This window comes from Bombina bombina, chromosome 6 (assembly GCF_027579735.1).
Source record: "Bombina bombina isolate aBomBom1 chromosome 6, aBomBom1.pri, whole genome shotgun sequence".
Classification (NCBI taxonomy): domain Eukaryota; kingdom Metazoa; phylum Chordata; class Amphibia; order Anura; family Bombinatoridae; genus Bombina; species Bombina bombina.
The window spans coordinates 439044365-439057982 of NC_069504.1; the positions used below are offsets into that span (position 1 = coordinate 439044365).

Genomic DNA, 13618 nt, shown 5'->3' on the forward strand with positions numbered 1-13618 from the left:
AGTGGCTAATCCATTAACTATTCATTATCACATTTAAACAACATCATAAGTACTATAGCCTCCCTGTTTGGCGCTCCTTCTAAATTCTTTCTATCTCTTCATATATGTACACTAGAAAGTTTAAAAAATATCTACACAAATATTCACAGTGTCCAATAAAAAAAAAACATCTTAATAATAAAAATATGTTAGTAAAACCTATAGGTATTAATATATTAGACAAAAAATAAATCTGGATGTTTGGTATAACAAATAATTGAAATCTAAAGAAAAATACTAGTAAAACAATAAAACATATACAAGGATTTGTCCTCAGGACTCCCCAATAGGCCAGGTTTTCATGATTACCTTGGGTGAGAGCAGGTAAAATAACCGTGTTTACTAAGCAGCCGATTATTTCACCTGTGCTCCAGTTCAAATATCCTCAAAATGTGTCCTGTTAGAGAGGCCTGAGAGCAGGTTTAAAAACCAGTGCCTTAGGCAATAATTAAAACTTGTGCTCCTGCAATGCAGACGCACTATTGACACTCACAAGCTGGTGTCTTCTTGCTTCCACTATCAGTCCAATGAGTACTGACATGGATGCCAGGGCCTAATGGCAGATTGCAACAATCTGAAGCTTAATTATTTTTAGGGGAATCAGCTAATGGAGCGAAAGAGGAATAAGGGGGGGGAGAGGAGGGAGGGGTTGTAGCTATTACTTGACTAAGCTCTGTCTGAAGAGGGGAGGGTCAGTCTGAGGCAGCTACTGTCCTCTCTGTGCTCCTTGAAGCTCCTAAATGTGATTGGTTCATAACCTATGGCCCTCCCAGGGGTTCCATATGAGCATGTTGCTGACAAAGGTGTTGTAGGCCTAGTGGTCTGGTCTATGGTTCTGTGGGCATGTGTTCAACTTAGGGGAGGCAGTGCCTGCAATTTCATCTGAGGTTTAATGTGGCATGTCACTGACAAAGGGGCAACAGGGACTGGAGTCTGATATGAAATCACAAAAAAGTTATGTCATGTAGTTATGTAACTTACAGATGAATGACAGTGGCAGAAATCTGATTTAAGGTCCAATGTGGCATGTGGCAAACAGGAATGATGGGACACAAATGTAATCTGAGGTCTTATGTGGCATGTGGTTGAAGGAACAGCATTGCTTGAACTGTGATTTGATCCAAGGTAAAATGTAGTTAGGAGAAGGGCTCTAGGTCCAAGAGCTTGCTCTGGAGATTAATGTGAGTGACAAAGACAAAAAGGCTGGGGGTCTAAAACTAGATTTGACTTGATATGCTGATTAAATGGGCTTCATGGTCATGGGTCATTTTAGTGTTCTAATGTGGCTAACAGAGAGGCTCTATATGTTACTGTAATAAGAAAAAAATGAACCTATTTTTATGTTTGTGAGGTTTGTCAACCAGCCATAAAGCATAGTTCTGCTTATCAGACAGTGAGCAATTTTTCAGTTAAGCCCATTATATTCAGACATACACTTCCTTTAAGCTTAATTTTAGCTTCATTATGAAAATAAAAAGCTTCAATATAACGTTTTTAATGCACAAAAGGTTAACATCGAGAATCCTCAATTTCCTTTGTAGCTAGGACTCCAGCAGGCTTTTCTATCTATAGAATGAAAAAAAACTGAGCTGTAGCACAGGAGGATTAAAGGTCATACCTCAAGAAGCCCAATACTGTGATAAAGGTTTCTTCTGGTTAAATTGCTGGCTTTGAGTGGAACAGCAAAAGAGATATAAAAAGATCTGTTTTATAATAAAAAAAGCTATGGGTTATACTCAATAGAAATTATTGAGCTATGAATAATTAATTATTTTAAAGGATGTTAACTTTCATTATTTTTTTTTTAACTTTGCTTGTGTAGGGTCTATTACTTCAAGTCAAAGTGCTACAAGGGGGCTGTGGTCTGTACAGGAAGGCAAATGAGTAGCTTGTGTAGGGTCTATTACTATTAATTATATCTCCCTTACTTCTATAAAGGCAGTGGCTACAGTGAAAATTTCTAAGAAAATATTTAATACTAACATAATCCACCTTAAGATAACTAATTCTGCATGTGCGAGAGAGAGAGAGAGAGAGAGAGAGAGAGAGAGAGAAAGAGAGAAAGAAAGAAAGAAAGAGAGAGAGAGAGAGAGAGAAAGAGAAAGAGATAGTGGGAGAGAGAAAGAAAGAGTGGGAAAGAGAAATAGAGAAAGAACAAGTGGGAGAGAGAAAGAGAGAGTGGGAGAGAGAAAGAGAGATTACTACACAAATAAATTAATGGGGCCCTCTCATTGAGATGAGTGAAGCATATATCATAAAGATCAACAGGCATAGTTTATTTAATGTTTCTTCTGTACTGGGTGAATAAATATAATTGAATGCATTTTATCCTAAAATTTCTAATATCTTCCCTCAGTAGAGGACAATTTTATAAAGGAGCAAACATCAAAACCACAGATTTTGAAATGAAAATGGGACATTGTTTATTCATGTCTGAAATAAAACTAATTCATTATAACAAAAAGCATTTACTCCCTGGTTTCTAACAAAATTCTTCTGATAGCAACTGTGTTTCTGCTTTTATTTTTACTTATCCTCTTACTCAAATATTTTTATATAGGTGGTGTTCAGTGATTTACTCCCAAAAATAATGTAGCTAAAATGTTGTCTTTTACTATGATGTAACCATAATTTCACTAACATCAATGTTGTGACTACAAAATGTCCCAGGTTATGAAAGTAATAGATGTTACATCAGAATCACCCAAAATGTTGCAGAATGTGCCTTAAAAGGATATGAAACAATGCACCTATAGTAAAAACAAATATATTAAATTAAAGTAATCATAAAACGAGAGCAGACGTTATGGAACCAACCTAAGTTCTACTGTCACATTATTTTTGCAGTAAAAGCCCTCTACTGAACATGGCAATACACTAAGAGGTCGATTCATCAAAGGCTTAGTTAGCCTTTCGCCCCACTATTGCTTCAGGTTCTCACATCAGACCGCTGCTTCCCTAATCGTTTGCCACCTCTAAAGTGGCTAAATACAATCTCTGCGGTAGTCCGATTCACTGTGCGTGGGCAGGATTGCACGCAAGGGCAAATAGCGCTTGTGTGCAATGCTGAATTCCGCCAGACTTTAACACAGTTATTCTCTTGCTGTCTCTCTCTGTCAGAGCCATTTTGAAATAATGAGGTTAGGTCTAGATTTAAGAACTGCCGGACAGACAAGGGTGGACATCTCTGCCCCTGTCCACCCAGGCATCGCGACTAGTGTAATGCCGCCCCCCGGTGGCACAAGCAGGAGCTGTCAATTTTCTTGGACAGAGAAATCCGGAGGATTGAGATATGTCACTTTGGAGTTGGAAAAGCAGGTTAAGAAGCAGTGTTCAAAGCTTATTCACAGCATGGAGCCCTATGTGTAACCCATAAAATGGAATAAATTATCAGTGGTCTTTGTCTTCTATTCAATACCAAGAGTTGAAGCATTATTGAAACTAATTTCCATAAAGGGAAACATTTTTTCTTACCTAAAAAATGATTCCAAGTTAAAGGTTGCACTGGATGTATTGCATGAGGTAGCCGCTGCCATGAGGTGTTCACCAGCATCCGTCCACTTTCACTTCCTATCTCAGTAAAATACCATGAAAATAAACCCATCAGAAAATATGAAAATCAAAATAGCATATTCATATTTTAAAGGCTCCTTCTTTATTATCATTAATATATAAGATAAATCCAACATAGAAGGAAAATATGGCTGATGTATTAAGATCATAATGATACTGAAAAAAACAAAGACAGTTAAAGGGACATTAAACCCAATTTTTTTCATTCATGATTCAGATAGATAAAACAATTTTAAACAACATTCCAATTTACTTCTATTATCTAATTTGTTTCATTCTTTAGATATCCTTTGTTTAAGAAATAGTGATGCACATGGGTGAGCCAATCACACGAGGCATCTATGTGCAGCCACCATTCAGCAGCGTCTGAGCCTATCTAGATATGCTTTTCAGCAAAGGATATCAAGGTAATGAAGCAAATTAGATAGACGTAAATTAGAAAGTTGCTTAAAATGTCATGCTTTTTCTAAATCATGAAAGAAAAACAATTGGGTTTAATCTCCCTTTAATGTTTAGAAGGTGCCATTATAAGTTCTAACTCATGCATACTTGACAACTGCCCCAATTTACCCTGGGCTATCCCAGTGTTTGGTCTACAGTCCCAATGTATATTTGTCCCAGGAGACTGCCCCACATTGTATACTGTAAATGTGCCCTGAGATATCGGTTTAGCATGGATGTCTGTTAGTCATATGTATATATGTGTTTGCATTTTGTGGGCAGTACATTAAAAAAGTAATGTATCTAATGCCTGCAAAAAGATTAAACACATTGTTAAAGTCGGCTTTGAGGCAGCAACTCACAACCAGGACAGAGCTGAACAAAGGGAAGTGAGCCAATGGAGAGCAGCATACATGTGTAGCCACAAATCACCAGCATTGTTTACCTCTGGAGCAGACATCTATTTCTTCGTCAGAGCTGACTTTTTTGCAGGGTTTAAACACAGTTTTATGCATGTAATAACGCAATAAAAAAATGTTCTAACCCATTAGAGTATTTATTGTTATACTTGTATACCCCTTTAATATTTTATGCATATTATGTTCAATTGATATTAAGGGTCCCATTTATTAAGCTGCAAATGCAGCTTTGGGTCCCATTGTTTCAGGCTTGAAAACACTAGTTAAGTAGCTGTGGTCTTAAAACTGATGCTACTTAACTGCTATGACACAAACTTTAGGTGATTTCAATTAACCGGATCCGATCAGCAGGGGACGGCATTGCACAAGCCGCAGTTCATGATAGCGAACCTAGTCTGCCCGGCACATGATACATAGAGCCCTAGGTGTTTAGAGGTGGATCAGAATGGACGAAGCTATGGAAACCATTGATGGGTCTAGTTAAAACTGCTGTATCCTTATTTCTTTGTTTTATTGAAAACTATCTCTGAATTTTTTTTTCGAAAATGTTCTCCACTAGGCACCTTCACTTGAATACTATAAAATGTAAACCCAGGCAAAAAATGTAAAGCTGGCTTTATGCTGGTTTTATATAAATTGATCGGTAGAAAACAAACTGGGAAATTTCCTTTTTTTCTGGAAGATACAAAAGTATGTTTGTATTTCCATTTTTATTTCAGTTATTTTTATTTTAATCACTTTTACAAGAAAACAGTTGGCCATTCTGAGTTTGCGTTGTCTTTTTATCTTTAAAAAGCTACTTTAATATGGATATCAGGTGGTATATTTACCAAGCAGTGGATACTGCTTATTCCGCGCCGGAAACAGAAGTTAAGAAGCAGTGGTCTTAAGACCGCTGCTCCTTAACTCATCCGCCACCAGATACGACCAGGATGATTGATACTCCCTGCTAGCGGCTGATTGGCCCTGAATGTGCAGAGGGTGGCATTACACAAGCATTTCACTAGAACACTTGTACAATGCTAAATGCCGACAGCGCAAATCATGTCCGCCCACCATTTAATAAATTAGACCCCAGGGGGCCTATTAACTATGGTGCGAGCGGACATGATACGATATAGCAGATCATGTCCTCTGCACATCGATAAATGCCAACAGCATACGCTGTCGGCATTTATCATTGCACCAGCAGTTCTTGTGAACTGCTAGAGCAATACTGCCCCCTGCAGATTTGCGGCAAATCGGCTGCTAGCAGGGGGTGTCAATCCTCAGAGAAGGCGGACAAGTTATAGAGCATTGGTCTTTAGAAGGCTCGAAGGAAACACGGGGCATCAAGCTCCATACGGAGCTTGATAAATATGCCCTCAGGAATCAACAGTAAGGCTGAAAAGTAAAAACATATTGCATGATGGTCTTAGGGTTCATTTTTAATACTTGGAGTAAAATAATTACTATTTTAATGCTATTAAGTTATTTATTGAGTTAACCAGTGCTCCTTTCCTTATTCCTTTTATCACATGGGCAAGTTGTGCACAAACATGCACTTCCTGTTAGTTTCAAAATCAAAATTACAATCTTAAAGTGAAGGTAAACTATGGTGAATGAAAGTCTGTTTTTTAAAAATGCTATTAAAAACAGGGGCACTTTCATTCATCAAAGTTTACAAATCAGCCGTTTTGATTAAAAACTTACCTTTTTCTCTTTCACAGCCAGAGCAACTTCCCCCACATAGAGATCCTCTATTCACACGTCAGCAATGACTAATCCGGCTTCCTCCAATCACAGCATGGCCTCAGGCAATGACTACCCTGGGGGGAAAGCCGTGATTGGAGGAAGCCGGATTAGTCATTGCTGACGTGTGAAGAGAGGATTTCCAGGAGGGGGAAGCTGCTCTGGCTGTGAAAAGATAAAAAGGTAAGTTTTTAATCAAAATGGTTGCTTTGTAAACTTTGATGAATGAAAGTGCCCCTGTTTTTAATAGTATTTTTAAAAAACTGACTTTCATTCACCTACCTTCACTTTAATCATAACTTTTTTAAAACTAAAAATTGCTTTAACTTGCATGAAAGATTTTCTCTTTTTAGTTTAATGTCCCTTAAATTGTTAGAAATATATTAAAAAGAATATCTACCCCGAACAAGTTTACCTTTCATAGTTCACAGAGCGGGTCATAAAGCAACTGAAAATAAAAATAAACTTGCAATTTGCATTACAGGTGCTTGTTTTAACCCATTCATTGCAAAGGATATTGCAGAAGTGTTTTTGCTTTAACTCTCCCAGAGCTTGGGACATATCTGAGGCCACCTTCACACTAGTGTTACTTGGGGTATGATGTCAACTTTTTAATAAGCCAAAAAAAACGAACTATCGGCTAGATTACGAGTTTTGCGTTAGAGGCTATGCGGTGCTAACAAGCAGTTTACTCTCACCGCTCACTTACCTACAGCCCTGGTATTACAGGTTTTTACAAACCCGGTGTTAAAAGACAAGAAGTGAGCGTTGAGCAAAATTTTGCTCATTACCGCACTCCAATACCAGCGCTGCTTAAGTCAGCGGTGAGCTGGTCGTACGTGCTCGTGCACGATTTCCCCATAGGAATCAACGGGGAGAGCCGGCTGAGAAAAAGTCTAACACCTGCAAAAAAGCAGCGTAAAACTCAGTTACGCAGCCCTATTTATTCCTATGGGGAAATAAAATGTATGTCTACACCTAACACCCTAACATGAACCCTGAGTCTAAACACCCCTAATCTTACACTTATTAACCCCTAATCTTCCGCCCGACATCGCCGACACCTGCATTATATTTATTAACCCCTAATCTGCCGCTCCAGACACCGCCGCCACCTACATTATACTTATGAACCCCTAATCTGCTGCCCCCAACATTGCCGCCCCCACCTACCTACACTTATTAACCCCTAATCTGCCGCCCCAACATCGCCACCACTATAATAAACATATTAACCCCTAAACCATCGCACTCCCGCCTCGCAAACATTAGTTAAATATTATTAACCCCTAATCTGCCGCCCCTAACGTCCCCGCCACTATACTAAATGTATTAACCCCTAAACCTAAATCTAACCCTAACCCTAACCCTAACACAAATATAATTTAAATTAATCTAAATAAAATTACTATCATTAACTAAATTATTCCTATTTAAAACTAAATACTTACCTATAAAATAAACCCTAAGCTAGTTACAATATAACTAATAGTTACATTGTAGCTGGCTTAGGGTTTATTTTTACAGGTAAGTTTGAATTTATTTTAACTAGGTAGAATAGTTACTAAATAGTTATTAACTGCTCCTGCAATCATCTAAATAATAACTTGGGCCCATCTGTGCCGCTGGGACACATCCCCATTAGTGTACTAAACTTAATAAGTACATGTAAGTAGAGAGACTCCTTCACTATCATCTGTATCTCTCTACATTTCTTATACTTCTCTTTTTCCAAATCTGATTTTTCTTCCTCCTCTCTTCTTCACTATCGTTCCCCTTTTCCTACCCCTTTTCCTCCCCCATTAAATAACCCTTCTTTTCCTAGCTTCCCCCTCTTCCCTTCACTCATCCTCCCCCCTTTTTTCCCCTTTTTTTTTTCTCCCCTCTCCCACCACATTACAAATACAAGATGAGTAACAGGCACCCTTGCAGACCAGACCACAGCATTACGCTAATGTCAGTTAACGTACACGGTCTTAATAGCCCGAACAAAACATCTATTACATTAAGAGAAATGAAAAAAATGCACAGTTCTATAGTTTATCTACAGGAAACGCATTTCCAAAGAGGAAAGGAACCAGGCTGGTCGGCAGCTAGCTACCCCACAACCTATTTTGCCTCAGGCCCTCACAAAAAGAATGGGGTGGGCATCTTGATGCATAGTACTGTAGCCTTTCAATTGACAACACAACACAAAGACCCAGACGGTAGATATATACTCCTTACAGGCCTCCTATTCGGGAGACCAGTTACATTGCTTAACATCTACACCCCCAACACCCAACAGCACAAATTTTTCAAAAAAATAGCGAGACTGCTTCTTGATCATGCAAAGGGCCCAATCCTGATTGGAGGTGATTTTAATGTCCCAATGTGCCATTCCTTAGACACCTCTAACTCAGGGTCTAGCGTCTCCAAGACTATATTGAAATCCATAAAAAACACTCTTGCAGAGCTAAATTTACACGACGTCTGGAGAACATTGCATCCCACAAGCAGAGACTATACTTACCTATCCAACGTATATAATAAATACTCCCGTATAGATTACTGGTATATGGACTCAATAAGCCTTCAAATAGTTCACTCCTGTGAGATTGGCACGATTTCATGGACAGATCACGCCCCTGTTGTGTGTGAAGTGGTTTGGCCAGAGGCCCCCTTAACAGAGATGATTTGGAAACTAGATGACTATATATTACATGACCCAACAATAGTGTCATCTATTAATACCACACTATCAGAATACTTTTCTCTCAACAGTTACACGGATACTTCCCTTCCCATAACCTGGGAGGCTCACAAATGTGTTGTCCATGGGGAACTAATAAAAATCAAAGCCAAAATAATGAAGGAAAAAAGGGCCAAATATGAACAAACCCATACGTTAATTAGTGACCTGGAGGGCCTACACAAAAAAGACCCCACTAACCACAAAATCTCACAGGACTTACAGCAGGCTAAAAGAGACCTGAAAAACATACTGGACAATGACTCACAAAGGCAAGCTTTTAACCTAAGACAAAAATATTATGACCAGGGGAACAAACCAGGCATATTGTTGGCAAGGGCGACCAAACGTAAAAGACTTAAATCATTTATACACTCCCTCATCGACTCTGACGGAATCGAGACAAGAGATAGCGGGGGTATAGCTTGAATATTCCAACAGTACTACCAGAAATTATATAACTTGGATGCCCCTACATTGCTGTCACATGCTCAAGAACAAACACATATAAAAGATGCACTCACTATAGACTATTTAGAGAACCTCAAATTGACACAACTATCGGACGAAGGCTCGAAGTCCTTGGACTCCCCAGTCACGCCCGAGGAAGTTACTAAAGCGATAAAGGATCTCCCGTCAGGGAAAAGCCCAGGACCAGATGGTTTGACCCCCAGATATTACAAAATCTTTCAGACCATCCTGGTTCCCCACATGCAAGCTCTCTTTAATGACTTATTTACCACTAAATCACTTCCACCCTCTATGCTGGAAGCCCATGTCACAGTTTTATCGAAACCGGGCAAAGCACCGGATAGACCTAGTAATTTTAGGCCCATATCTCTCCTAAACACGGATGTGAAAATCCTAGCAAAAATATTAGCATATAGACTCAATAAATTCCTCCCAGACTTAGTTTCCACGGACCAAGCCGGGTTTGTCCCGGGCCGCGAGGCCAGGGATAATACCCTGAGGGTCCAACAAATTATCAGCCACGCCAAACATAAAGCAATCCCAATAGCCTTATTCTCGTCGGACGCCGAAAAGGCGTTCGACAGGGTAGATTGGCATTTCCTTAGGAAAGTGATGGAAAAGATGAATTTTGGCTCCCCATTTCTAAATTTGATTTTCTCCCTTTACTTACAACCAAACGCAAGAATCAGAGTTAATGGTACTCTCTCAGACTCATTTACCATAACAAATGGGACACGGCAGGGTTGTCCCCTATCCCCTCTACTATTTGTGCTATCTATAGAGGCCCTAGCGGTCAAAATTAGATCAACACACTCCATATCAGGTATTACAATAGGAGATAGGGAACACAAAATGATAATGTACGCTGATGACATCCTGTTTGTAATGACCAAAGTAGAGAACACACTCCCAGATATATTAACCAAACTATCAGAATACGGTAAGGTCTCAAACTTTCATCTCAACATCACCAAGTCGGAGCTTCTAAACATCACAGCCCCTTCTTCGGTTGTATCAGAGTTAGAGGCAACACTCCACGTTAGCATAGCTAGGAAAAAAATGAAATATCTGGGGATTAATCTCACAAGTAATGACAACGACCTTATCCAATTAAATTTTCAGATGCTTAAAACAGAGATAACACAAGACCTACAGTCCTGGAGTAATAAACCCATATCTTGGTTGGGGAGAATGAGCATAATAAAGATGAATATCCTTCCACGGGTATTATACCTCTTACAGGCTTTACCTGTGCTACTACCCACCTCTTACCTGCCCGCATTGCAAAATATCGTAGACAATTATATTTGGAAGGGGAAACGTAGTAGAATAAATAAACAGACCTTACATTTACCAAAACACCGAGGGGGAGTGGGCCTCCCAAATCTCCAACTATACCGCAAAGCGATCCTATTACAACACATTGCAGATTGGAGCCATAACTCCATACAAAAAGCTTGGGTGCATTTAGATAATCAAATATTCAACAAAGGAAATACAGCAACATTGGCCTGGTTGGAACCACGCCATAGACCAGTCATATTGAAACACTACCCCATAGTCAATGAAACACTACGAGTTTGGGACAGAGTAATTACCACATCCCGACAAATCTCTACGAGATATTCGCCACTTACCCCCATTAGGGAGCACCCAGCGATACTGTTGGCTCATGCCAAACTGGCCAGCAGACACCCATACAGCTTGAGGGAGGGAGCCTTGTGTTTTGTGCTAGAGGCAGGTGACATAGCACCATTGACAGCGTTGCAGAAATGGGACGAAACGCTCTTTTCAACATGGTTCTCACGATCACAAGTCAGGCACTTTGTCACAACACACAAACACAAGAGCGAAATGAGCAGAGATCTAACCCCTTTTGAACAACTGTGTTCACAGCAGGCACCCCCCAGACACGCTATATCTCTTATATACAAACTACTTCTGGTACCAGATGAGGAAGCAATACCTTCTTACACAAAAGCTTGGGACAGGGAGATGGGCTCAGACACACCTTCTTTGGAATGGAAGAGAGCATTTCAAATAGTGACTAAGACATCATCCTCCGCTGTAATACAGGAAATGCACTTTAAACTAATTAGTAGGTGGTATCTTACCCCTACCCGATTGCATAGGTCTAACCTACATATTCCTGCAACTTGCTGGAGGGGTTGTGGGCAAGAAGGGACGATGTACCACATCTGGTGGACATGTCCGATCATAGCTCCCTTCTGGGAAGGGACTTTTGCAACAATGTCAAAGGTAATCGGAATGATCCTGTTCCCGAGGATGAGCACACTGTTGTTTTTGCATATTCCAAAAATACAAAATAAAGCATTAAAATCTCTCCTGATGCTAATGATAAATGGAGCTAAAAAATTAATCCCGATGGGATGGAGATCAGCAACCCCTCCAGCAATATCTGACTGGCATAACCAGATAGAGGACCTCCTCTCTCTTGAGAAATACCACTACATGACAACAGATAAATTGGAAACATATAGCCTCATGAGGGAAGCTTGGGACCAATATAAAATCCCATGCACCACATACACAGCTGACCTGGACACAACAGTCCCCACAAGGGGGGTGATAGTCGACGGGGGGCAGCTAAACCTTCCACTACTGCCCCATCCTCTTATAGCGTTTACTTTCATATGCCTTACAATTGCTCAAGACACTCATTATCCTCTACCCTTTCCCCACCATTCTTCCCAGGGACTTTTTTTTTTTTTTTTTTTCTCTCCTTCCCCCTCTACTATCTTATTTCTTCTTATCCCACTTTCTTCTTTTCCCCCCTCTCCGGACCTCCACTCATCCTTATGTTTCTTAAACTACTTGTATACCTTTATTTTCTAGTATAATTCACCTTTGTTGCACTTGTCAATTAAGAGGACACAATTTACTTATTAATTACCACTTACACGCAAATGTCAAATTCTAGACCTTCGGATCTAGATGAAGGGACTCATATAGAAATCGTAAAGTGGTCAATTTTGAATTTTAGATATTATAGTTTATTATATCTAGGTAAGAATATTGCAGAAATTATAAGTTTGGCACAATGAATAATTTTTACTAATAACAGAAAATACCTCTCATATGTCATATGTTTCCTAGGCAAATACTCTGTATAATGGTTTGTTGCATGTAAAAAATGTATGTGCCTTAATTTGGTTTGCCATTTATTGTAACAATGAAAATTTTCAATAAAAAATTAATAAACAAAAAAAATAAAAATAAATAGTTGTTAACTATTTAATAACTACCTAGCTAAAATAAATACAAAAGAACCTGTAAAATAAAACCTAACCTAAGTTACAATAACAACTAACACACAATTAAATAAATTACCTAAATTAAAATGAGCTAAAGTACAAAAAAAAAAACACTAAATTACAGAAAATGAACAAATTACAAGATATTTAAACTAATTACACCTAATCTTATAGCCCTATCAAAATAAAAAAATTCCCCCAAAATAAAAAAAAAACCCAGCCTAACCTAAACTACCAATAGCCCTTAAAAGGGCCTTTTGTGGGGCATTGCCCCAAAGTAATCAGCTCTTTTACCTGTAAAAAAAAATACAAACAACCCCCCCCCAGTAAAACCCACCACCCACACAACCAACCCCCCAAATAAAAGCCTAACTAAAAAAACCTAAGCTCCCCATTGCCCTGAAAAGGGCATTTAGATGGTCATTGCCCTTAAAAGGGCAGTTAGCTCTTTTGCAGGCCCAAACCCTAATCTAATAAATAAAGCCCACCCAATACACCCTTATAAAAACCGAACACTAACCCCCTGAAGATCGACTCACAGTTCTGAAGACCAGACATCCATCCTCAAGGAAGCGGCAGAAGTCTTCATCCAACTGGGTTGAAGTCCTCAACGAAGCCGGGAGAAGTCTTCATCCAAGCCGGGCGAAGTGGTCCTCCAGATGGGCAGAAGTCTTCATCCAGGCGGCATCCTCTATCTTCATCCATCCAACGAGGAGCGGCTCCATCTTCAAGACATCCGATGCGGAGCATCCTCTTCATTCGGCAGACTAATGACAAATGAAGGTACCTTTAAGTTACGTCATCCAAGATGGCGTCCCTTAGATTCCGATTGGCTGATAGAATTCTATCAGCCAATCGGAATTAAGGTAGAAAAAATCCAATGGCTGTTCCAATCAGCCAATAGAATGTGAGCTCAATCCTATTGGCTGATTGGATCA

The 13618-nt window shown here is 39.4% G+C and overlaps 1 protein-coding gene across 2 annotated transcripts in view; it reads right to left on the bottom strand.

The window, feature by feature from the left end:
• The window catches only part of LOC128663058 (F-box/LRR-repeat protein 3), a 49971-nt gene that overhangs the window by 27430 nt on the left and 8923 nt on the right, over positions 1–13618 (bottom strand). The window contains exon 3 of one of the 2 annotated variants that reach the window (XM_053717198.1): positions 3514–3609. The exons of the other annotated variant lie outside the window; for it this stretch is intronic. Within the exon in view, the coding sequence (XP_053573173.1) occupies positions 3514–3575 (62 nt within the window). The 5' untranslated portion in view covers positions 3576–3609. The remainder of the gene's footprint in view (positions 1–3513; positions 3610–13618) is intronic. 2 annotated transcript variants of the gene reach the window in all.